Raw genomic sequence first — 27094 nt, forward strand, 5'->3', positions numbered from 1 at the left:
TCAAAACTGGTGCACTTTACATGATTTAGTAGTAGTTCCTTGAGAGTTGTATAGGGGAGTAAGATAGACTTTTCAGGATATGCCAAAGTTTTTAATAAACTGTAGACTTCTTTACTGATAAATGTAAGAAAATATGCCATAATTTGATCACCCTTTACATCATTATTGGTCATGCTCCATATCTCAAACCTTTCAAAATAATCCTCAAAGGCTTCAGAAGTTGAATGAACATCCAACTGTTCTATCGCAGGCTCCATCACGACGACAATGTGACATTTAAGGGTATTTGAACTGTAGTATAAACTATTAATTTCAGAAACAACGCAATTTAATCAAGTATTAGATGAATACGAACGAATGTGTTGTATTTGGAATTCGAAATCAAGCAATCATGAAGTACAAAAGAATCATTGGTTCATATAAACACTACAGTTCATTCTCTAATTTTTCCATAGTCCCCCAGTTTATCACTGACTTTTAGAATCTTAGCTGAACAGTGTTTCCTGTTTTTATCATCTGACTTCAATCCATTTCGAAGTCTATCTCCACTTACTCATGAGATATAATGTAGGTCAAAATAGTTACTGTTATACAACCAATATACAACGATTAAGTTTAGTTAGCTTTATGAACAGCGAGACGGCTATACTTTTGTTCACTCAATTAGCCTACTGATACTGATGCAACTGGAAATCGACACATACAGACAACCCACCGACATTAAATGACTTTCTAACTTCAACCGAAGATAATATTAATATCAACCATTCTACAATGTTGACTGTTTTCCCATGTACATGCGCGAAATTCTTGTACTGCCCATAGGATAAGTTATTAATCAACGGTTACTCCTATGCATCTTAACGTGACTTGTTAAAAGATATCTAACCTAAATCATTCTACATTATTATAGCCCAACCTTGTTTGACTTCAAAAAAATCTTTACGCAGAATTTCATTTTAAGCGAGTTAAGAATTAAACCAAATATTTTGAGGTGAGGACATGTAATTGCTGACCAGTTGATGCTAATTTTGATTTATCTTTTAGTCTATCCACACCAGTCAGATTCGTATTATTATATTTGCAACCTCCAGCGTGCGACAGTCTAATCGACCAGGTATCAAACCTATATATATATAATTTCTGGCAGCATATAATTCCGGTCCCTTGTTTGTCTATCATTAGCATGGGGACTATTTTGTATTGTTTATTACATAGAAGACCATCGCTTCTTTTCTGTTTATAGAACACTGCAATAGGCACACGAACAATGCAATCCCGACCGAAAATATGAAGATGTAAATGAATCCTGAAAAATCTGAGTGCTTTTTTATATTTTATATCATTTATAACACAGCAGTCTTTAAACTATGTCAGTTCTTAAACGAAGCGTTTGTTGATACAAGTGCTGATAAAATGGGACTACTTCAGTGAGGTGAATAAACTGTGTTTGCTTGTTTACATTACATTGTCTTTTAAGAATCGTTGACTTAGTTCTGAGGTAAACGTTTAGGCGAGCCATATGTGTGTGTGACGACGGAGAAGTTTATGTGAAAAATAACGACATAGTGGTTTTAGAAATGCTTGAGGTTCGGGAAACAAACTACAAATGAAAAAGAAAGTCGTTTATGTAGAGCGAATATTCTGGGTGCTTCTAAGTGAAATCCATATGGCTTCTCCAAAATATCGGGAAAATGCTGGTATTTTCTTCAAAATACTCAGGAATCTTCGGGTTTTAAAAAAAATCAATGAATTTCCTAAAATTGTGAATAAAACCTTCTTCCATGACCGAAGGCAGATAATCAGGCTAAATGGGACACTGAGTAGAAGCCGGCCAGTACTGGTGTGCCTCAAACACTACATTAGGTCCCCTACTTTTTCTCTATGACATTGCCAAGACTGCTAAAATCGCTGACACAATTTTTTTCATTTAGTGTCAAAATCTGAAGAGAAATATGCAATGAGGCAGGTCATCATGGTGTTCAATCTGACTTCAAGGAATAAGACAGATAGTCAAAGAGTTGGAGCTTAGAAACCAATTCTAGATTATATGCTAGTTCACATCGGACACGACATTAGTTATCAGTGCATTATCAACAGCCCTCCTCTGTCACCTGTACTGGACCTACTCTTCTCATCAGTGAAGGTTGTAGACTTTTGTTTGAACCCATTAAAATATGATATATCAGTAGAACTTGTACCTTTTCATCTGTTGAAATAGCAATTGATGTGTTTAGGTTACCTGACTTTCTAGATTCCAGACTTGTGTTACTGATAATTGTTTTCAACTTCTTAAATTATCAAATTCCAGCGTGTGTTTTCTACGTACTTTTGTTTACCTATTTTTTCTCGTTAACTGCACCAAACCATGCAGTATTCTGTATCCCAATCTTCCAATTTTGGGGAAAATTTGACCCGTTTTTGAGAAGCCGCGATAGAATATTTTGGGTAAATGGCACCAAAACCCAAAAAAGTTCCCCAGAATCTTATTGCATTCTTGGGGAATCTGTCTATACTTATAAAACCGTGAAGTTTTTCACAATTTTGGGGAAATTCCCTCGATATTTCCCCAGAATTTCTGTCTTTTCCCTAATATTTGGAGCTGTAGTTCCAGGATGGAAGCAAACTTATAAAGTACCTGGAGTTACGATGAAATATAACAGGAATCTACGGCCGTGCATATAGAGGCTGTCAAGAAACACTCGTCATGCTTGAACGTCACTTAAACTCATTTTAAAACTGAATATTCTGACTAATAGTAACCGTTAAATATACAACTATACTACCAAACAAATGACAAACTACTGCTCAAAGTTACATATCGTCCTCTTATCTGGTGACTACAGTTCTGTAGTCAGCATAAATAAAAACCGGTGAATCTCGTCTTCCTTGGAGGTCATCAGTAAATATAAGAAGAATAGGTAGCCTATGAGTGGTCTTTACAACATGTGGCGTATGGAACATCTTGGATCAACTGAAATAGCAATCCAGATCTGCGGTAATCTTACGAATTATTTCAGTATGCTAGCAAAACGATATATATGGGCATGCAGCAGCTGATTATCAGGGAAGTGCAAAGCTAGTGATTGCTACCTCTAATTTCTGTGTAAATATTGCAGCTTGGTAACTTGTCATTTAGGATCAGACCTGATTATTTTCCTGATTTCTGAATCCCAAAAGTATGGCCATGACTTTATGTATTGGTTTAAAATATAACTTTCTAGACGATCAGACGTAAAATAAACTTTCGGCAAAAAGAGGGGAGTTCAGTTGTCTATCAAAGCTATCGATCTTAACATATGAAAAACAATTTTCGTATAATCTTGAGAACATTAATTTCGTTATGTGAACTCTTGTACATTTAGTTAAAATTGTTTTTGGGCCTTGACGCAAAGAATTGCAAGAATTTTTTTCTTTTTTTTTGGGGGGGGGGTTCTCTGCTTTCTGCTATTGTTAGAGGCACGTTAGTTTTCCAGTACAGAAGAATATTAATGGTACCTCTGGTAGTCTAAAATACATACTAAGTGTATTGTGGAGATCCGGATTTATGTGGTACATTTTTTCTCTCATTCCTTTCAGGAGAAAACATTTTCTTCGTTGATCATCATTTCGTTAGTCTTATTTCCCTGTTACTGTAACAAACCAAAACGTTCATTCACTGTCGACTACTACAATCATGTGTTTATGAAAGATAATATATCTTTCCAATATGTTTCCGGAAGTATACATTATTTTCGCATTCCGGAGGAGTACTGGCACGATCGACTTTCCAAAATGAAGGCCGCTGGGTTAGATGCCATTCAGATGTGAGTATCAAGTGTCTAATACTAGTATTTCAAATAGTGTTTTTTTTAAAAATTTCCTGCTTTTAGATTATTTGTACGCCCAAATAAGTTGCACCAACAGTTAGTGTTTTATGAACTCTCTGCCAGTAGTGTAATGACTATTTATTAGGTATAAGAGTGGTTCTATGCATTGAATAAATGCTGATAGTTTTCGGAGTTTTTATCATGTTTGGTTACTGTTGTATTTGCTTAACTTAGCGTTATGATTTGCTCTAATAAAAACGAAAGGTATCGACCAGATAATGTGATATCGTGGATTTTTTTTGTAGTACAGGAAATGGATGGTATGAGTCTTTGTACTGATTCTGAAATAAAACAAATGGTGTTTTGCAATTAAGTTGTTGATGTTTGTTACAATAAATACCCTTCATCTAGCATAATTTGCGAATAATATTAATAACACATTTATTTAGCAACTAACCTTTATTTTACTCAGTTACATACCATGGAATTTCCATCAACCCGAAAAGGGTGTATATGATTTTGATGGTGACCGAAACTTGGAAAAGTTTTTGGAGCTGGCTACATCTTTAGATCTGTTGGTGATTGCCCGAGTCGGACCATACATATGTGCTGAATGGGATTTTGTGAGTCCGAAATACCAATGCGTTATGTATTTAGTGTTTCATTCACAACGAATTCTGCTTTTAAGTAGACTTTTTGCTTCGTTTCAGGGTGGCCTACCAGTTTGGCTTTTACGGATTAATCCATTAATGAAGTTACGCTCCAGTGATCCAGGTAATTTGTTAGTGGTGTTTAACTAAACTGATCATGTAGATTACTTACGAAATCATATGTGTATTTAAAGATGAGATAAACCCAGAGACTATCAGTTTCACAGTGGAATTTATCTTGCTGAAGCAATGTAGGCAGATATGAAATCCCTGCACGGATTCAGAAAACTCGTTTTGCTTTTACCAACTTACGTCACCTCTGGTAAAGGCAAGATATCCCTCTATCAGTTAAGGAGAAAGTGTATTACACGTCAGTTCGCTCTGTTCTACTTTACGCCTGTGAAATGTGGCCATTAAAAGTAGATGCTCGTATGTTGCTAGTATTTGATCACAGATGCCTTAGAAATATTGCTCACATCTGCTGGGATCACCGGGTAAGTAATAGTGAGGTTAGACTCATGGTATTAGGGAATGATAGCGAATCAGTTGATGAAGTCCTGAATCTTCATCGACTGAGATGATTGGGCCACATGTTACATATGCCTGAACACCGATTACCACGACGCGATATGCAGACTAGTATAGGGGATGGTTGGAAGAGAGTTAGGGGTGGCCAAACCAAAACATGGCATCAGAGCTTGAAGTCACTAACTTCTCGTCTGAGCCATGTTGGTAGATGCAGACTACTTGGTTAGGGTCCACGTGACTATCGTAACCAATGGTTGGAGACTCTGCGTGACATGTCTCAGGATCGATCACAATAGCGTAGGTGTATACACTCTTTATCTTCCATTAAACCTTGAGATTAAAATTGCTTCATATCTGTCTTTCTTCCTATACTATATCCTGATATATAATCTTTCTTTTATATATCACCACCACTAAATTAACTACTCCTATGAATTCGGTGTTCATCTTGTTGTGCTAATGAGGCATGGCAACTTTGACCGATACATATGTGTGTCTGGTCTTACGTTGTAGCTGAGTGACTGACTGACTGATGTAAGCAGACGTTTCTGGCTCTTATTGTTATTATTATCCCTCTGGATCTGCAGTTGTATTGTTTTCCATGTCTAATAGTATTTTTATGAGTAGTAATTTATTAAGTACTTGAAATTTAATATTAAAAACTAGCGAATTTGAATTATATTTCTGAACGATAAATTTGGTTGAGGTCTAAATGGATACAGACTGAAGTGTCCTATATCTTTATTTACCACTTAAATTTCTTATCCTTCTTTCAACTCATGCTTTCAGTCATAAGATGTTTGGTAAGTGATTGTTCATAGTAATTACACCTGGTTTATTAAGCAATACACTATCTAACGATATAGAAATAAGATAAAATTATCAAATGACTTGTTAGAACTAAGTAACAGATACAGTGGTTTTCTGAGAAATTTTTAACAAAATTTATAGTGCCGAGCGAGGCCACTATTGTTATCACTATCTTATAAAAACCGCAATATAATTGTAGGCTGGCTTTTTGCTACACTGAACTATTATGATCAGTTTCATCAAACCTACATGTTAACTTCTTGCTTTACTGTAAATAGCGATTCCATGTCTGAGGATTCCTAAATTAAGTAGTATGTCACAGGAGCTGATGAAGTAATACACGGTTTCCAAGTGTACCACACCCAAGGCTACGAATAACTGAAGTTCATAAAACCAATCAGAGTAACAATTATCAATAAATACAAATATAGAAATAGTGTCAATGGTGGGTACAATGTAGCTGTTCAAATGACGCTAAGTGAATGTTTCAACTATCGCTTTCAGTAGCTTATGATCCGGCTACTTCGGTTTATTTAAGTTCGTGCCGTATTGAATAAAATTTGTTACTTGAATAGCATTACGTTGACAGTCGAAAATTCCCACTTAGTACTAACTTGATTTAGAAAGTCGTCTACTTCCCATGAAGACATCATGTGTAGATATTTGTAACGGCACTGATTGGTTTGTTGCGAACTATCAAGCCAAACTGCGAAGAGATTGTAAATGCGGATGGAATTGTTTAATTTGTTTATGTTTACTTTTACTACACTCACCATATCAATTACAGTTGAAACAAATCATTTTTAATTGGTATTCTTCAACAGAATATATGAAGTTTGTGACGACGTGGTTCAATGTTTTGTTACCGAGTATGAAACGTTTTCTCTATGAGAATGGTGGGCCGATAATTATGGTGCAGGTAAACTACTACTTTATTTAATTTCATCATTGGTTTCAGGATTTAACTAATGCATTCTCAGTTGAAGGAGTCAGAGTCAGTTGAGAGTCATTATGAGGTTTCAGTAAAACTAATGGGTGCTTATGTCTGTCATGTAAACCACAGATATGCTTTACTGATAGGTGCCTTCTTTTACCACAACTTTTATAGAATTCTTGACGGTTGGTAAAAAAAAGAAAATATTTTCACTTATGAAATTTGATGTTGAATTCCCTAATATGTACACGTCCTCAGTTCGCATGTTGGAAATCTTCAGACATTTAACCGACCATGTTATTATGCAGACACCCATTCGATGCCTGACAACCCATATGTTTCAAAGTTGATCAGACTTATTATTAGAAACTTCAAATAAAAGCAGGGCGACCACTTAGATTGAGTATTTAAACTAGCCTGAGATGATGGTGTTAGTTTTGTTATGCATAATTAATCGACTGATATTTAATCTGACTAGGGACTTCAAGACTACCATAGTTAAAAAATTTGTTGATGTTGGGTTGTCAGTTGGCGAAGGGTTACTTGTTGTTGACCACTCAACTTTTTTTGGAAACTTGGAGACGTTGATTTGATTTGTCCATTGAGAATTACACTTTTTGGAGTCTATCAGATCAAACCGAAAGTAAACATTTTGTTACGAGTTAAATACGAAGCAACCACAAATGGAAGTTTTGTATAATTATTCATATTTGACTATTTTACTGAGTCTAGAACCGATAGTTCAAACTCTTAGGTATGATATATTCTCTAACACTCAAATATGAAGTAAAACGGTTTTGAAAACCCACCGACCATCAATTTGCATTATCAACCATTGTTTTATTGACTTTGCATTTATCCATTTTCAGTTAGAAAATGAATATGGCTCCTATTCAACATGCGACGAAACATACTTAAAAGAGCTTTACAATTTAGCACGCCTACATTTGGGGGAAAATGTCATAATTTTTACATCGGATGGTCCATCCAACGGTTTATTAAAATGTGGTTCGTCTGACAAACGCTATCTAGCAACAGTTAACTTTGGTCCTAGTATGTTTCTAATTTCTTGATTTAAGTTCTATGCTTATTAAGATTTTGTATTTATTTTGATACTAGATTATGCTAGCTGGTTATTCCCTGAACACAGATTACGTTATAATCTGAGGTAAAACACTGCATTGGCTAGGATTATTTGGATTTGTCACAGACTGAAATATTTTGTGTTTTGATCAGTCGCATGTGTTGAATAAAGTTATTTTCATTTTATTCTGATTTTTTTATTAATTGGTCTTCCGTTTTTTTCTCACTTTGTAAAGCAACTGCTCCTGTACCTAAGGTTTTCAAAGTATTGGAGGATTTCCGACAGAATCAACCCTGGGTAAGTGCTAATGAATAATTATAATGAATGGATTAATAGCATTTTTGAAAGCCAAAACATATTACCAAATAAGTTACCACTATGCTGATCTTTAGTGTGCTTTTTAGATTAATCAGAAAATCACATACTATTTTTGTGTTTGAATGAAATGAAATTAAATTTATTTCCTTAATTCAATCAGTCAGTCAGCTACAACGTAAGACCAGGCACACATATGTATCGATCAAAGTTGCCATACCTCATTAGCAAAACAAAATGAACACCGAATTCATAGGAGTAGTTAATTTAGTGGTGGTGATATATAAAAGAAAGATTATATATCAGGATATAGTATAGGAAGAAAGACAGATATGAAGCAATTTTAATCTCTATTATTATTATTATTATTTAAACACATAAATATTGGTACAAGGAAGCACCAGATACATATGCGCCTCACAAATCTCATTCGATTTGTGTGAGGGCTGTGATACTGCCCAGGTGCCCAGACTGAAGCAGGTGGTTTTCTTAGGGGGCCACACCCCGAGCCTTTGACCTGAAGGTCTAGTCCACAAGGCAGTGGAGCATCGTGAGGAGATGCAGTCCCATGGTAGCCGGTGATCAATGATTGATTCGTACGCCATTTGTTCCCTCAGGATACTGGAGCCCATGTGCACCATTGGTTTGGAATCAGGGTTTTCCAACCCCCTAGGTGGACACTCCACATCCACCAACCCGGTTAAAGCGCCGGATATTCGCTTTTCGTCCTCTCAATTTCGTAAACAACAGTAATGCCATGAGAAGGCAGTGAGTAGGACTTCCCTGACAGAGGCTATATATTCGCTGGCCATATGAGAGCATTTGGAGAGGGAGAGCGAACTCTCCCCACTCTCGTCCGTACCAGGGCACTTGGGGGCAATTTTAATCTCAAGGTTTAAGGGAAGATAAAGAGTGTATACACCTACTCTACTGTGATCGATCCTGAGACATGTCACTCAGAGTCTCCAACTATTGGTTACGATAGTCACGTGGACCCCAACCAAGTAGTCTGCATCTACCAACATGGCTCAGACGAGAAGTTAGTGACTTCAAGCTCTGATGCCATGTTTTGGTTTGGCCGCCTCTAACCACCTTTCTCCATTGTTCCATTCAAGCAGTGGGGTTAGGCAGGGTTGCCCAATCTCACCATTCCTTTTCAACTTTGCCATCGATGTCATTCTGTAAACAGCTCTGATGGATGTAAGTAATGGCGGTGTGGATGTGTTGCCTGGAGAAAGACTTCTCGACCTCGAGTATGCGGATGATATTGTCTTACTGTGCGATAATGCCTAAGGCATGCAATCCGCACTTAATCAGTTGGCAATCAGTGTCCGCAGGTGCGGTATGTGCTTTGCGCTTTCAAAGTGCAAAGTACTCCTACAAAACTGGCAGGATTCCAATCCCGTACTCACCCTGGATGATGATCAGATTGAAGTAGTCGAGAAGTTCGTGTATCTAGGTAGCTGCATAGGTGCTGGTGGTGGCGTGAGTAATGAGATCGATGCACGTATAGTGAAAGCTAGAGTAGCCTATGCCAATCTGGGCCATCTTTGGCGCCTTCATGATGTTAGTCTGGCTGTAAAAGGTCGGATCTACAACGCGTCGGTGAGAGCAGATTCGCTCTATGCTTGTGAAACCTGACCTCTCCGAGTTGAGGATGTTAGACGACTCTGTGTTCGATCATCATTGTCTCCGAAGGATTGCTGACACCCAGTGGCAACACCATGTTAGTAATGCAGAGGTTCGGCATCGTGTGTTTGGGCACAGAGACAACAATCCAATTGGTGTCACCATCTTGAAACACCGACTTCGGTGGCTTGGACATGTCCTACGAATGTCGTCCCAGAGAATTATAGGTCGTGCATTATTTGCCGACTCTGGGACTGGTTGAAAAAAGCGGGGAGGTGGTCAATGTATGGCATGGTGTCATGGTATGAAAGAAAGCTGCAAAGGGCTGTCCTCTGTTGGTACTTCCCGACTCCCTGGCTGGGGTCCGAGAGATGGTGCAACACAGTGGCTAGAGACGGTATCAGATATGGCTCAGAATAGAAGCGAGTAGCGAGCCTGCTGTAACCTTCTTTTACTTTCTTCATAGTGGTTATAACTTTCTTAACTGAGAGAGTTCTTCTGGTTGTACATTTCAGTTTCCCCCATCATTACTCATATATATATATATATATATATGCATCTTACCCCTTTTCTCTTCCTATTCTCATTGTTTTGTGTGGCGCATATATATCTGGTACCCCCTTGTACCAATGTGTATGTGTTTAAATAAATAAATAAAACTCTCTTCTAACCATCGCCATTACCAGTCAATTTCCTTAATTGAGCATGAATTGTTATTGTTATGATTAAAAACACCAACTTCAAGGTTTCACGTTGATGAACACCGAATTTATTCTTTTTCATGACTATTTCCTTTCGCTTTGTGAAAGTTATCGAGGATAATCATATCAATTTGAAAATAAATGTTTACCACCTTAGTCAACTGATGTGTAAGAGCTCTAAAGAGTTCATTCCCTTTATGTAGTTCGTGCCGAACTTTCAAAATGGTCACATAAACATTACCCATATTTCTGAGCGCAAACCTGATTTATGATGATTGGTCTACAACTAACACGGATTAGATACTTACTCGTAAGTGACTTTTCTGTCTACTGAATAAGCCTTAGCAATAGGCTGTTCTCAATCTAAGTAGTCCATGGCTATGGTCTTCAAATCAAATAATTAGTGAATCAGGCTGGGTGCTCTGCAAAGTCTCTGGCTTTATCAACGTTGCTGTTAATACAAAAAAGCACAGCATATTTCTACGATTTTTTGCATACTTCCTCCAACTATCAAACAAATGATACATATATCTCTATCTTAATTCACTGATTGTATAGCATACCTGACCAAAAGAACTCGGTCAAAAATACTATTTAAGCTTACCAACAAATTGCCGCATTCGCTAAACAATGAGCTTCATTTTCGACATGTCTTCAAAAGGTAGAACTTCATGGCTGTTTAAAATGGTCATTAATTATTTAATGCAGTATAATTCATTCATAATGATAAACACTATTTAAAATTATTGATACCAACATAATGTTATTCTGTTCGCTTATCTACGTATGATTTTAGAAGTATCGAACAAGTTTCACAACTTTTACGTCATAATTCATAACCAGGGTAACCTATATATGAATTCATCCAAATTAATGTTAATATTTTTGTGTTAATTTATTGTGAAAAAATATTTGCTGGTGAATAATGAAAACTTGGCTTTGAAAATGGTTTATTTATTGTTTAAGTATTATTCATGAAACACAAAATATATGTTAATTATTTTGATTGGTTGTACAAAGGTTGTCATAATTGTGAGCTAAAATAATTGGGAACGATTCCATCGATTTAAATGACAGATGTAACTGGATATGACTGAAGAACTTATATTTCATTGCTCATAAATTTCGATGGTCAAATATGATATGTAAAATTGATCGGTTCTAGATGGTGAGAAGTCTTCAAAGGAAATATTTACTGTTACACCATCAGGATTTTGTCACAGAAATGTCAAGTAGGGAGAGGAGTTTCCATAAATCCTGACAATAGTCTAGTACTAAAGAGTTCTTTCTACATAAACTGCCCTATCGAAGTGAAGCTAAAGATTTCTAGACCACTTCAATGATAATTCTGTTTAGTCTGAAGTAATCTGATGATAGTTTCCCACAACCGTTTGATAACCATGACTGAATGAGCTCAAAAATCAGGTTTTTTATGCTGACTGTACTAGATTGTGATACGAAAGAAACAGAACCTATTTATATGACATCCTTTGCTGACTTAGTTCCGTTGGTCAACTAGCTAGGACTTTTTTAGCAGTAATTACTTCTAGTTATTTTAATAGAGTCTGGAATCTACAAGTCATGTAATTTTTAACTCAGAGGAACTGGAGCGGCTTTATAATAAACCAAGTCACTATTGTGATTACGAAAGGTTAACATGTGAACGAATTTTTGTTTCATGTTATAAGGTAAATAGTGAATATTATGTTGGTTGGTTAGACGTGTGGGGCGGGGATCATCATAAAACTAATCCTGAATGGGCGGTGGATGGACTGAATCGCCTAATCAGCTACTCGATGAGAGTCAACGTAAATATGTAAGTTAGTTTCCGCTTTATTTATTTATTTTAAAGTTTATCAATTTGTTTTCTAGGAAAACGAAAGTCATCTTCTGTAAAAGCTTTTCATTAACCTCTAGGTTTCATAAATGTTTAGTCTAATCGCTTTTCTAGGTAACTACATGTTTGACAGTTAATTGCTGACTTTAATATGATCAATTTCTAATCTCATAACTGAAGCCACAACATTTTATCGTACTTCTGTAATACTTATGTAACATTACTTACCCTAGCAACCATTTATTATGCACTTCAGGAAACTTGAGTAGTGTTTTGTTTGTCATTAAAAACATTTTACCACCTAAAAGTGTAACATAATTTAATTTTTTAAATCAGCTTACATTCCGCCGACTTCTGTACTTAGGAACTTAGCACATATGTATTTGCAACCACTGAAATTATCTATAATTCTCAGTCCGTTTCCTTATTCAATGAAATACTTATTGGAATACTTAAGTTGATGTAAATTGACTGAATTCAGGTTTCAAGTCATTAGTGTTGCACTTGGCTAAATAAGTGGTCGTCATTTTGATTTTCAGTGACAGGTGTTGTATGGTGGATCGACTTATTTCTCATTGAAAAAGAAAACAATATTTCAGTTTGTCAGTTGATTTTATTCTTAATAATTGTGAATAGACTTCAGTAAATTTTCATAAATGTAAAGTATATATAATGACATACTGTAAATGATAAAATGTCGTATTCCGAACTGTTCTGTGTTAAATAAATATGGGTCATTTACGCGTTTAGTTCTTGATTACTCAGCTCTTCAAGTAAAAAGTGCGACATGTATTAGATAGTATTTTTATTTTGCTCTATTCACATAATCTTGATACACCTGGTCTCCAAAACTCGTATGCGGCACACAAAGCAAAGAAATAACGTGGGAAAATAAGGGCAGGAAAGTACAGTTGAGAAAAGAATCAGTAACTAAGAGTGGTCTATAATTAGAGATACAATTAAAGAGTACAACCGTGAACGATTTATTTCAGTAAAGGGAGCTCATTTTGTTTTTGCAGAAATTATAAAAGAAGACTGCAACAGGATCGCTATTGACTGCTACTTTGAGCCATATCGGATAGCATCACAAGCCACTGAATTGCACCTTTTCCAAGAATCAAGCCAGGAAGTCATGATAGACCAAGATATACCAGTTCTATACAGCTTTGCTTCTTACAACGGCTTTATTTCAGGAACTGACTATTTGTTCGCTTCACACCCAGTCTTAGCGTTGGCAAATAATGCATTATGTAAAAGTCACTGCTACGACATCCGTAAAATATGTCCAAGTCACAGAAGCACGTGTTTCAAGATGGTGCCACCAATTAAAATATAATCACTGTGCTGAAATACACATTGTTGAACCACAACACTACTAACATGGTGTTGTCATTGTATGTCAATGACTCTCCGGAAACAACGATAATCGAACATCGGGTCGTAGAATACCATCAGCCTAAAGGTCGGGTTTTACTAGCGTTGTAAACCCGACATTTTAAAGCTCCAAAGGTGGCTCATATGAGTATGAACCACTTGAACTTTCACTATGTGTAGATTAATCACATCAGTCATGCCACCACCACCAACACTCACACAACTTCCCAGTTAAAAGAACGTTTTGATTACTTCTCAAGCATTACTATCAAGTGTGGATGAAGACAAAGACTCCTGTCAGTCTTGTGAAATTACTTTACATGTAGAAGGTGCAAGGTACATACCATACTTACAGACACTGATTGGCAACCGATCAAGTGCAATTTTAAGACAATGTCATTCACTCACTCAATATAGGAAAGTCTCTCTTTCGTTAACAGACATACATCACTATGTTTTTCCACCAGAGCTGTTACCTGAATATCATCAACCGGAAGTTGGAGAAGGAATAGCGAGTTTGGAAAATCTTACTCAACACCTGCTCGAGTGTAGCAATAAAAAGAGGTTGCTGTACTCTCTCACTCCTCTCCCGGTGTTTGTGTACGGGGCCTTAAATAGGTTAACAAAATTATCTTCCCCAGTGCTTATAGGCCAGGCGTTTAGTGAAGCGATAAACGATTTTACCCGTTATTTTTTTGGTGTCATGCAAACCCAGCCGATGCTCATCTACACTTTTCAGAGATCTTGTGGCTAGTCTTAAACCTAGCTTAACTTGATATTTCATTACTCCGGAAACTTTAGCTGATTTACTCATATCAGTCTGTTTAGGAAGACAAATTTTTCAATTACTAAAGCGCATGATAAGCTAACAGCAAACCACGAAATGATCAGAGTCTAAATTAGTGTCCCAAAGAAACAGAAGTTTTGCGTATGTCTATGGCAGCTAAACATTGTGTGACCAGTCTAAGTACAAGCTTCAGTTTCAGAGGGAAGATGCCGCACTATACATCGAATATTTAAGTAAAAACTTGTAGAAGTTAAGTCTTCATTTTCAGGGTTGAAATCACGAGTTGATGCAAGCTAGACCACCACCTCTGAAAACCTGGATGTACTGGACAGCCGTTTCGTCCTGGTATGGGATTAATCAGTGCGCATCATCACTTATTTGCTATTCATAATGATTTCCGTGGTATGGCGAAGTGCTAGATGCCAAAATATTTCTCATATTTTGAATACTCAGTATCAGCTATGCTGATTAGAAGTGGAAATTGGAAGGCTCTTACGAAGAGTAGTAATAGCTAAGTAGTTATTTCCTTCCTGTTTATCTGGTTCTAGTGTTTAGGATATAATTCATGTATTTGGAATGATCATACATTTTGACTTTTTTGTCGTTTGTGAAAATACTGTGTATCAATTTAACTGTTAGGGTTTTGTAGAACTAAATGAACGCTAATTAGCTGTGTTTTGAGACAGTATTCTTTTTTTAAAAAGGTATATGTTTCAGGGTGGAACTAATTTTGGATTTTGGAACGGTGGTGCAAGACCTGAATCATCAATTACGAGTTATGATTATGATGCTCCAATCAGTGAAGCTGGTGATATAACAAGAAAATATATGATAATAAGAGATCTACTTTTCCGGGTAAGTGTCCTTGTTTCTTATAATTCATGAAAATTCGATATAGAAATTCATTCTTTGTCCCAAGTTTATTTTAGTGTACATAAGTAGTTATGTTATAGTGTACAGCATCTAAAATCACTAACTACCATTGTCTGGCATGTTACTATCTAATCTATCGAAAACGTTCCACTGGATCCGGGAAGCATACGAAAGTGATTATAGTAACAGGGAATAGTTGTGAATTATTATGATAAAATACAATGACGTGCAAATGTATGTTGTTCGGTGTGGCAAGAGCAAACCCTAATTTATGTTTTATTGCAAGGTGATTGTATGCAAGTGCTTAAATTCATAAATAAGTTCAACAATTAAACAAACAGGAGTCATTCAACTGTTCACTTCTGTCTATTGGTTACCTTTAACTAGTTTAATACAAAAACTGCACTTTGCTTGATTGATAGGTACGTTAAAAAGACAGCTGTTATTGAAACTGACTCTGGGGAAGATGGAACTATTATTCACTTTAAGCTCAGGGGGTCGGACTGATGAATAAAACACTTTAAGAAACAGTTCGATCGGCCTCTAGCTACCCTCCAGTTACTTATTATCTCCAAACAACCTTCATGGAAAATCGACCCAAGTTCACAATTCTTAATAAGGTTGAAAAAACTGTAACTTATCTAAAGCAAGGTAGAGCAGTAGGCCCTGGGGGCTTAACATCAAATATCTTTACAGATCATTGTCCACTTTTAGCTCCTAAACTGACTGAGATCCTAGCTAGAGTCTGGGAACTAGATGTAACCTTATCTGACTGGTTTTGATCTCAGATCGTTCCAGTTTATGAGAAAGGAAATAAATTCTCTCGTAATAACCACAAAGGAATCAGTTTAACTAGCATAGTGTTTGGAGTGTTAGCTTCAATAATCATCCAACAATTAACTAGTGCTTGTGAAGAGCAAACCAGGCTGTTTTCAGGCCTGGGCGTGAATGAAATGTCCAATTATTCACTCTTCAGGTTCTGAAACATAGATGTACCTATCGACTCCCAAACATAGCTATATTTCTTAACTTTAACGCAGCATCCGACTGTGTTGATCAAAAGGTTTTGTTGGGCTTTTTTTGTCTTTGAAAGGCATACTAAAGAAGTAGTTTAATCCTGTGGAATTTCTCTACTCGAACACTACCGGTTGAGTTAGAGCTTCTGACAAACTATCATCGAAAGTGATAATTTCAAGTTGTGTTCGTCAGGGCTGCTCGCTTCTCCTATCTTTATTTAGTTTTATAATGGATATCCTCCTACAGAAAACACTTTCTTCATTTGACTTTTTGGGGTTCGATCTCCCACCAGGAAGTTTACTTATCGATTTATAATATACAGATGACAGTCCTACTTGGTGAAAACGCCACCACATTACAGAGCCTTCTGATCGCCTTGAGTAGTAACACTGCTGATATATTTGGGATGAGTTGCAGTCCTAAACACATCGATGGGAAGATCCAAACAAACAATACTAAGTGAATTCAAACTTCACCCCATCGCACAAGCAAGTGGCTATCAGGACTCAGTGGCCGAGTGGATAACGCGATGGCGTTTGAAGCGAGGGTACTGGGTTCGAGCCCCAGAGTGAACACCAACTCTGAGATGCAGGTACATCCAGCTGACGAGTCCCAAATAGGACGAAACGCGCGTCCTGGATTCCACTGCTAGCCACTATCCATCTCTGCTTACCATGAGTTGTTTAATGTTTTGTTGATCCTCTTTTGTCAGTGGTGGAATTAACCTACTTGATTCGGCTCAAAATTGCTGGCGAGTACATTGTGTTTTCAGAGTTAATACGAAGTAAAGCCATAATTTATGGTTTTGTAGGTAAGTCATCAGTGATGAATATCATTTGTTTTAATCATAACACATAGTAATATAACTTACTTAAGCACTCTTGGTAAAATCTGTTATTTAATTTCATTTGTTTTATTTTAAGAGAAAAGGCACTGAACCACCGAAGTTGCCAAGAAATACTACAAAGATTTCGTATGGTTGTGTCAATATGAAATTTGTAAGTCAATGTTTTCGCTTAATAAACGTATCTTCATCTCATAATTTATTTTGATCTCAAGATAAATGACTGCGTTTTATTGTCAGCCATGAGATTGTAAAATTGTTTAATCGGTACTCAAATGAAGATTTCAGTAAATAGTTATTGCAGTTTTATGCTCGAAGTCCTGTTTTCCTCTTACATTTTTATATTTTGTAATGGGATAGAACAACAGAAATGTAGTTTTATGACTTTCCGTTGTTAATGGAACAACTCACGTTCACCGTTTTGTGATGAATAAGTGAGCAACGCTATATTATAACTGTGTATTCATACTTCCTACTTTTACAACACAAAAGGTAGGGAATTTATTAGTTAAATTTCCACCGGTTAAATTAGTTTTGCTTTTCGTCGATTATTCTTTCTTTTATCTAAATACTTTCCTTAGTTACACTTTTTGTTGTTGTGCTGTTTTGAAGGATTATGGTATTAAATGCACACACTATTGTATCAGTTAAGCGATCAGTCAAATTAATATTAGATGTGTTTTATCGTAAATGCATACTTAGATGTAGAAATATTAGGACTAGGGATGTTGGAAATAGTTATATTCATCAGTAATATTTTAGTAAATAAACAGTGACATTTTGTCTGTCAATATGAACTTCATTGTTGAAAGAAATCGTGTTTTCTAATTTCTAGATATCAGTGAGTCAGCACCGTGATTAAAAGTTAGAAAGATGAACCACTTTTATCATTGGAATACCAAAACAGTTGGAAAAGAAACTGTAGTTACTCATCATATGTTTCAAATCAATCTTCTAAGAAATTAACAGTGATGATTCATTGCGGAAAGAAATTCACGATATAATTCGAAAATATCTTAGACATTACTTGTGAATGACAGTTCCCAAAGACCATGGAAGTTATTTTTACCCAATTTTAAAAAATTGTCTTCAACAAAAACTAATCATAGTGTTGTGAATAAAGACTTGGTGTGGAAAACCAATTTATTGTTTAACGCAAAATTACGCGGTGGCTTCGTAAAATATGAAAATCATACATTAGATACATCTTTTGCATATCTTTTTTGAGTTATCTTCTACACACTCCGTCATTCTTTCAGTTCTGTTGTTATTCCGATTACCCTCTGTTTTACTTTCTCTTCTTATTTCAATCTTCCTTTGGCAAGCATTTCGATTCCCACTCCTGCTACGTACTACTTATGTCTGTCCGCATAAGTAGCGCACACCACAATAGAATGGAAATAATTATTTTGTATGTTAACCTCTTTTATAAGTTTCTCGAATGTTGTGCGATGACTCAGTTAATCTGAAAAATATGGTGTATTCGGTTGGGCACATTTCAACCAATCTGACTAATTTACTATTCAAAGGTATCTTATGTGAAAATAAGTTCTACAATTGAAAAGTGATAATCGGGACGAAAAATAAATTAGAAATTACCAGGGCATGTTCAAGGTAAAGATAATTGTGTGATCAGACCTTCTTCAACTTGTTTATTTAAATATTATCACAAAATGTAGACAACTTTTTATGTATTTATTTGGACATAACTATTGTTTAATAAGGAACACCAATATAAATACGCGACACAAATAAGTGAACGGCGTTGTGAAGAGATAAAGGAAGGAGGGTGAGTATAATCAACAACAAATAAATGCATGAAAATAAATGAACAAGGGTAGTATATAACGGAAAAAACAGTTTATTTAAAAAAAGTACTATCAGGAGGCATTTTCGACAGACGTCTCTTCAAATTACACTTTGGAAGTTCATAATGTGGGTGCAGTGTTTTTAAGTGTACTCACTCATGTAGATGATTGGTTGTTTGATTCACAAATCAGCTAACATGTATTCTTTTTAATCATTTAATAACAAAACTAAAATGTTAATAGGTTTATTTTCATTGGTCGTTTGAATTTTTCCATTGGTGTTTGACTGGGATTGATCAGTCTCTTTTGGCATATGTACTTCCATTGTGGATCCCTTCGATATTACCTCTAATTCATTATTATGAGTGGTGGCTGGCAGTGCGATCCAGAATGCTCACTCCGTCCTGTTTGGGACTCAGTTGGACGTATCTGGACTTCAAAGTTTTTTATGACTTTTGCTCTGTTAATTATCACGTGACTTAATCGCCAATTAGTCAGTCAACGTAGGACCAGGCACATATATGCATCGGTCCAAGTTGCCACACCTCATTAGCACAACAAGGTGAACATCAAATTCATAGAAGTAATTACTTCAATGCTAGTAATATATAAAAGAAAGATTGCTTTTAAGGATATAATATAGGAAGAATTGGTGCGTAGAAATAAAGGTATGGAGCAATTTTAATCTTACGGTTTAAGGGAAGACAAAGAGTGTATACACCTACACCATTGTCACGCAGAGTCTCCAACCCTCGGGTACGATAGTCAGGTGGACCTCAACCAATCTGAACACGATTTATATGACCTTGACACTGCGCCATACCAATGACGCGTAACCAGTACGAGTAGTTTAGAGTCAACCCTGAGTCCTTATTGGTCTTTCTCGCCCAACCCTGCCCGTTTGAGTCCAGAACATAATCTCAACTTCCACTGTATGGATAATGTATTTCGGACATACGTAGTTAATATACAAGCAAACCAGACCTCAACACAATATAAATTAATAATATCAATTATACAAGATCAAGCCAAAATGTGGCTATGATTGTGAGAGATTGTAACTAATAAATTGGGAATAACCTAAGAATAGTAAACTGTATAATATTAGTCAATAGGTCAAAAAATATATATAGTCTGGTTACTTAATAGTCATACAATAATATATATATATATATATATATATATATATATATGATAGTCTATAAATAGTTCCCGGAAGTCACCCATCATTTAATCTTCGGATATAACAAAGTTGATGTTCATTTCGGTATTGGAAAGGTACTAGGTTCGAGTCCCGGAGTGAACATCAACTTTAGAATGCAGGTACATCCACCTTACGAGTCCCATATAGGATGAAATGCGCCTTCTGGATTCCATCGTTAGTCACCATACCTCTCTATTTGGGATATTAACTGTTGAGTCTATTAGATAAACTGAAAGAAGGTTATGTCCCAGTAGTAAGTGAAATGATGATCGGTGTACAACCATGAAGTCTTAACTATGAAAGTGAACGGTTTTACCTCGGTCTATGGGTTAGTCTTTAGAGCGATTAATAAATATAATTTCGAAACCGGGTGTATATTATTAGTTTGCGATTAAACCTTCATAATAATAGTGCTTTTATTTTTCTAAACATTTAGAAATCTCATCTTCTAGAAAATAAAGCTCCTGCTACTCGTTCTGAGTTTCCTCTTATTATGGAAAGTTTGCGACAGGTAAGCTGCTTAAAGTATAAATTTATCGACTTTTGATGAACTCTTTAATACTTGAATCCACTATCTGTAGCAATCGTCTTGGTAGTTGTTTTTGAGGATGTTTCTGGATGGCAAATATTTTTAAAGACTAAAACACTGCTAGAAGACATTATGTAGTTTTGTTAATATGATAAACTTGACGCGAGACAGTAATAATAATAATAATGATAATATAACAATGTCTATATGACTTCTATTTGTAGTACATTCCTGAATTGTTTGTGTAAATCACAAGTATCTATGTTAGTGTATTGTGATTGACTGGGTTACTTTCATGTATACAGTTGAGAGAATTTTCATTTATTCAAGCATCATGGTGGATCAAATTCAAATTTATAAAAGTGGTGGTTATAAAATGGAATGATGACTAGAAGAAATTTTAATGGGACTTCTTCATTAAATAGTAAATTACGACTATCTATTATTGGTTTTCCTTTGTACATCGTACAGGTAATGTTGAGCACAAATCAAATACAACATACTATTATTACGTAAGTGTATGTTCATGTTTAAAGCCTTTTATAAAGATCATAAACACTAATCAGGTGGTTCTCTAGTGTGTAATGCGCTTTCACAGAAGTATACTTTCTTAGCCTTCTGGTTGTTATAGAATTCTGCTAAAAATATCAGTACTTTCATATTATTATCTCAACGATGTGTTATGTTTGCCCAACTCATATCCTACCAAAATTTTATAGTATTTCACTGTACTGTTCTTGCATGAAATATTCATCTGTGCACAGGAACGCCCCCCTTCCGCTTCATTTTCAATACTATAAGTGCTAGTAATAATTATATAGACTGACTCAAGAAGCGAAGTAGTTGAGGGTGTCGACCACTTATTTTGAAAGTCCCATCAACCCTCTTGGGCATCTACTTAAAAGTGGATTTTGCCAACTTGCGTCATCTGTAGCATAGACGAGATATCCAACTACCATCCAAAGAATGAGTTTACTGTATAACTGTCCCCTCCGTTCTACTTTATGTTTGTGAAAAGAGGCGTTTAGGAATAAAAGATATTCGTAAGTTACCAGTATTCAATCATAGGTATCTTCAGCGAAAATTGCCTGTGCATTTTTTAGACTACCAATTTAGATATTCTGAGATTAGACGCAGATCACTGGGTAAGGATGGGAAATCGATTGACAAGATAGTGAATCTTAATCGACTGAGATGGTTAGGACGTGTGATGCCTGTATACCCATCCTTCAACAACGTTGACAGATGAAAATAGTTAGTGTAGGAGTATGCTGGAAGAAATCTAAGGGCGGCTAAACTAATACATAACACCAGTCCTTAAATATACTGAGTATTAGATTGTGCCGTGTGAATGAGTGTGGACTACCTGGTCGAGGTGTGGGTGATTTTGGTGACCAAATGGTTAGCGACTTTGGGTGACGTGATTCATAACTGATCGCACTAGCTGCATTCACTTTATGTCTGTCCTCAGAACCTAAGTTTCTAAATTACTTTACAAATCTTTTTATTTCACTGACTTAATTTTCTTCTTCGAATCGTATCTTTGATGCCTAATCTTTTTTTTCCATTACCACTAATGTTGTTATTACCTCTTCTACTCTGAGATTTGCCCTTACAATTTCATTTCTGTGTTAATGGGGTATAACTCCGCCTGTAGCTCTTCTGGAATTACTGATGGTCCCAAGCCCGGGTAAAGGAGGAGGGTTGGACATGGGGTTAGCGACCCCATCCCGTAGACAAACCAACTCGCTAAATTATGACGCCTCATGATGAAAACCGAGATTTTCCGGACGTCATGAGGCCGATGCCCCTTTCAACAACCAGAGCAAGACTATTTATAGGTACATGGAACGTCCGGGCAATGTGGGAAACCGGGAAGACCAGTCAAATAGCAATGGAAATGAGGAGATACAAATTGGCAGTACTCGGAATCAACGAAACTTATTGGACACAAGCTGGACAGCAAAGGCTAGATACGGGAGAGATGCTGCTGTACTCCGGTCACGAAGAAGAAAATGCTCCACACACTCAGGGAGTCGTTATAATGCTGTCCATATAAGCACGAAATGCACTTGTGTTATGGGAATCTCATGGATCCAGAATTATCAAAGCATCATTCAAAACAAAGAAGAAGGGGATCACAATGAATATTATCCAATGTTATGTACACACAAATGATAGCAACGACGACGATAAATATCAGTTTTATGGGAAGCTGCAATCAACCATAGCTAAGTGCTCAAGAAAGGACCTCACCATCCTGATGGGAGATCTAAACGCTAAAGTTGGAGTGGACACCACAGGATATGAAGATGTAATTGGACGACATGGACTGGGAGAGAGAAATGAGAATGGAGAGAGATTTGCAAATCTATGTGCATTCAACAAATTGGTTATAGGCGGAACAATATTTCTACACAAACGCATACATAAAGCTACATTGATCTCGTCGGACCACACCACAGAGAACCAGATGGATCATATTTGTATCAGCAAAAAATTCCAAAGGACAATGGAAGATGTGAGAACCAGGAGAGGAGCTGACATAGCTTCAGATCACCACTTGTTTGTGGCCAAGATGAAACTGAAGCTAAAGAAACACTGGACAACTAGGGAAACAGCATTACAAAGGTTCAATACAGCCTTCTTTCGAGATACTAACAAACTCAATGAATTCAGGATAACTATCAACAACAGGTACCAAGCTTTACAGGATCTACTGAAAGAACGAGAAACCACGATGGGTCGCAAGAAGCATCACAATAGGGAATGGATCTCTATGGGAACCCTGGACAAGATTGAAGTAAGGAAGAACAAGAAGACAGCAATTAACAACACTCGAACACGAGCAGAGCAAGTCAAGGCACAAGCAGACTACGCAGAAGCAGACAAGGAGGTGAAGAAAAGCATTAAAGCCGACAAGCAGAAATACATGGAAGAACTAGCAGCGACGGTGGTAAAGGCTGCAAGAGAATAGAATATGTGCCTGGAAGACAGCTGTTAGATGGATTTTCATTAAGGACCGGAGTCAGACAAGGCTGTCTACTCTCCCCCTTTTTCTTTATTCTGGTGATTGACTGGATTATGAAGACTTCGAAATCTGAAGGGATGCACAGAATACAATGGACATCTCAGAATCAATTAGACGATTTAGACTTCTCAGATGACCTTACCCTTCTATCCTATACAGACGAAGACAACTAATGTAGCAGTAGCCTCTGCATCAATAGGCCTCAACATACATAAAGGAAAAAAGTAACATCCTCAAATACAACACGGAGAACGCCAAACCGATCACACTAGATGGCGAAACTCTGGAAGAGGTGGAAACATTCACGTACCTGGGAAGCATCATTGGTAAACAAGGAGGATCGGTTGCAGATGTAAAGGCGAGGATTGGCAAAGCAAGGGCAGCATCTCTACAATTGAAGAACATATGGGACTCAAAACAACTGTCAGCTAATTTCAAAGTGAGAATCTTCAATACGAACATCAAGACAGTCCTACTGTACGGAGGTGAAACGTGGAGAACTACTACAACCATTGTCAAGAATGTACAAGTATTTATAAGCAGTTGTCTACCCAAAGTACTCAACATTTACTGGCTGGATACCATCAGCAACAGCGTTTTATGGGAGAGGACAAACCAGCTTCCAGCTGAAGAGGAAATTAGGAAAAGACGTTGGAAGTTGATCAGACATACATTAAGGAAATCACCAAACTGCATCCCGAGGCAATGCCTAACTTGGAATTCGGAAGGGAAACCCAAAAGAGGAAGGCCAAAGACTATATTACGTCGGGAAATGGGAGCAGATATGAAAAGGATGAATAACAACTGGAAAGGATTTCCCAGAACAGGGTTGGATGGAGAATGCTGGTGTGTTGCCTATGCTCCTCCGCGATGGGTAACAGGCGTAAGTAAGTAGGTTAATGGGGTATGTGAAATTTAACCGATTTACACTCAACAAGTTTACGTTGCGTGTGACTGGCTGACTGTCGAGCAGTAATTAGATCTGACAGTAAGTCGATCTCTATACGGGATTCAGTTTTTATCCCGTCAAATCTGGTTTTTCTTTTCAGCAAATTTTTTTTAATTCTTGAAGATAAAATTCCTTGTTATTTTCTCGTCGTACCACTTGTTCATATTCATCATTAACGAAGAGTTCTGTATGAACTTAATTTAAAATCTTTATTAATATTACAAGTGAGTTTTGCTTCCGATGTCTCGTGTATGGAAATGTTCAAGTATGTAACATAAACTAGCAAATACCAGAACTGCATATTTATGCCATTTTTTCAGTTGCTTGTAGAGAACGATTCTAATTGGATTCACTTAGTTTTCAGTGGCAATTAAAATAGGAACAAGTTTAGGACAAAATTCTAGCATGAATATGAATTTCATAAGACGATTTACACTCTGAAATGCAAATACTCGCTATGAAATCTTCATTGTTAACAATAATTTTGTGTATTTGTTTTTATCACACTCTGTTTATTGTAGTGCATTTTGTATGTTGCTTGATTATTTTTTAAATTTTCTTTTCAGTATAACGGTTTTATGATTTATTCAGTCACTGTAACAGTCCCACGCAATGGATCTATTTTTCTGAAGTTCTTTGGTATCTCAGACATAGCGCATGTTTATACTGGAGATAAATCTGGGCATTATGTAAGCATTTACTTTAATAACTGTGAAGAATAGCTTTATTCACAGTTATGTGAATATTTATACATAGCCTTGACAACTGATCCCTGTGCTAAAACAAGACAGTTGCCCAGTGCTTCCTGTTTATCACTGGTTTTCTAACCAAAGTCAGTTTGTGAGGTGGAACTTCGAATTCAATTTCCGTTTGATCTGGGTGTTCATATATGTATTCCGAGTTATATAGAACAGGATGTTAAAGCAGTATTGCATGGAGTTGTAGTTGAATGTTAGAACTCCATTGATTTTAAGCACGATACTGAAGTGACAGCATATTCATGCTTCATGTTTTATTTAGTGTTTATGAATTATGTAGTGTAGGGACGGCCACTGATGAACTCAAGGAAGCTCTAAGAAGCTCTGAAAGAGCCAAGGATATTCTATCCAATCATTTTTTGGAAGAACATTTTAGAATTTCGACGTGTAGCTTACCGATTGGACAAATGCTAAAAACCACTGCACGCGAATTGGATGACTGTAATGATTTCGGTTTTACTAGAAATTATAAATACCGGAGTGTTTTGTATCATATTCGACACTGTTTGGAATAAGATTCTTTCCCACTTGTCTTCTGTCTTGCGACTTGCAAGGTTCTAACGTTCGAGTGCTCAAGTTGTACGTGGTATAGCAAGAATATAATTTCTAGTTATAACTTGTAGCCCACTTCGTAAACAGCCTGTAAATTGCTAGATAAGTGTGATGGGTCTTTTTATTCAGATTATGTTCTTGTCATAAAAATAAATGCTGACATTATTACTTTGTTGGCTATAAATAAGGAACCCACACATCGTTGAAATCTCCACTGAGAAGTCAAATCCATAACTCCGATGATCGAATTAGCTACTAAATGAATTCAATCTATTTAATATTCGAAGTACACTTCAAATCCTTTTAAAAAATGTGTGTCTATTGAAGTTAATGGTTATACTGTCACTATAGTTAGTTGGCAATGTCTTCACCGTACAGGGTAATAGTGAAGAAGCGTTGTAACGTAATAAGAGCTTATGAAACCGAGTTATGGTGTCAGTGATAACAATACGAGGTTCCTTAACTTCTACAGACTGTGTTAGTTGAGTGGCCACACGATGGCTGGATTGTGAAGATCTCGACATCTGAGGGAAAGCACGGAATGCAATGGACATCTCAGAATCAATTAGACGATTTAGACTTCTCAGATGACCTTACCCTTCTATCCTATACAGACGAAGACAACTAATGTAGCAGTAGCCTCTGCATCAATAGGCCTCAACATACATAAAGGAAAAAAGTAACATCCTCAAATACAACACGGAGAACGCCAAACCGATCACACTAGATGGCGAAACTCTGGAAGAGGTGGAAACATTCACGTACCTGGGAAGCATCATTGGTAAACAAGGAGGATCGGTTGCAGATGTAAAGGCGAGGATTGGCAAAGCAAGGGCAGCATCTCTACAATTGAAGAACATATGGGACTCAAAACAACTGTCAGCTAATTTCAAAGTGAGAATCTTCAATACGAACATCAAGACAGTCCTACTGTACGGAGGTGAAACGTGGAGAACTACTACAACCATTGTCAAGAATGTACAAGTATTTATAAGCAGTTGTCTACCCAAAGTACTCAACATTTACTGGCTGGATACCATCAGCAACAGCGTTTTATGGGAGAGGACAAAC

The 27094-nt window shown here is 36.6% G+C and overlaps 1 protein-coding gene and 1 non-coding gene across 2 annotated transcripts; both read left to right on the forward strand.

Moving 5' to 3' along the window:
• Window positions 1-3578: 3578 nt before the first annotated feature.
• On the forward strand, window positions 3579-25435 carry Smp_011990 (putative beta-galactosidase; the record flags this gene model as incomplete). The annotated part of the gene is made up of 11 exons (XM_018788856.1): window positions 3579-3806; window positions 4282-4432; window positions 4520-4583; window positions 6622-6716; window positions 7601-7784; window positions 8051-8112; window positions 12149-12276; window positions 15163-15313; window positions 17272-17346; window positions 20641-20715; window positions 25280-25435. The coding sequence occupies exons 1-11, from the start codon at window positions 3685-3687 to the stop codon at window positions 25433-25435; spliced, it is 1263 nt and encodes a 420-aa protein (XP_018654357.1). The 5' UTR covers window positions 3579-3684.
• On the forward strand, window positions 16856-16921 carry Smp_tRNA_00502_Gln_TTG.1.1. Its single transcript has one exon. It is a non-coding gene (tRNA).
• Window positions 25436-27094: the final 1659 nt, after the last annotated feature.

Source organism: Schistosoma mansoni, chromosome W, assembly GCF_000237925.1.
Source record: "Schistosoma mansoni strain Puerto Rico chromosome W, complete genome".
In the NCBI taxonomy this organism is placed as follows: domain Eukaryota; kingdom Metazoa; phylum Platyhelminthes; class Trematoda; order Strigeidida; family Schistosomatidae; genus Schistosoma; species Schistosoma mansoni.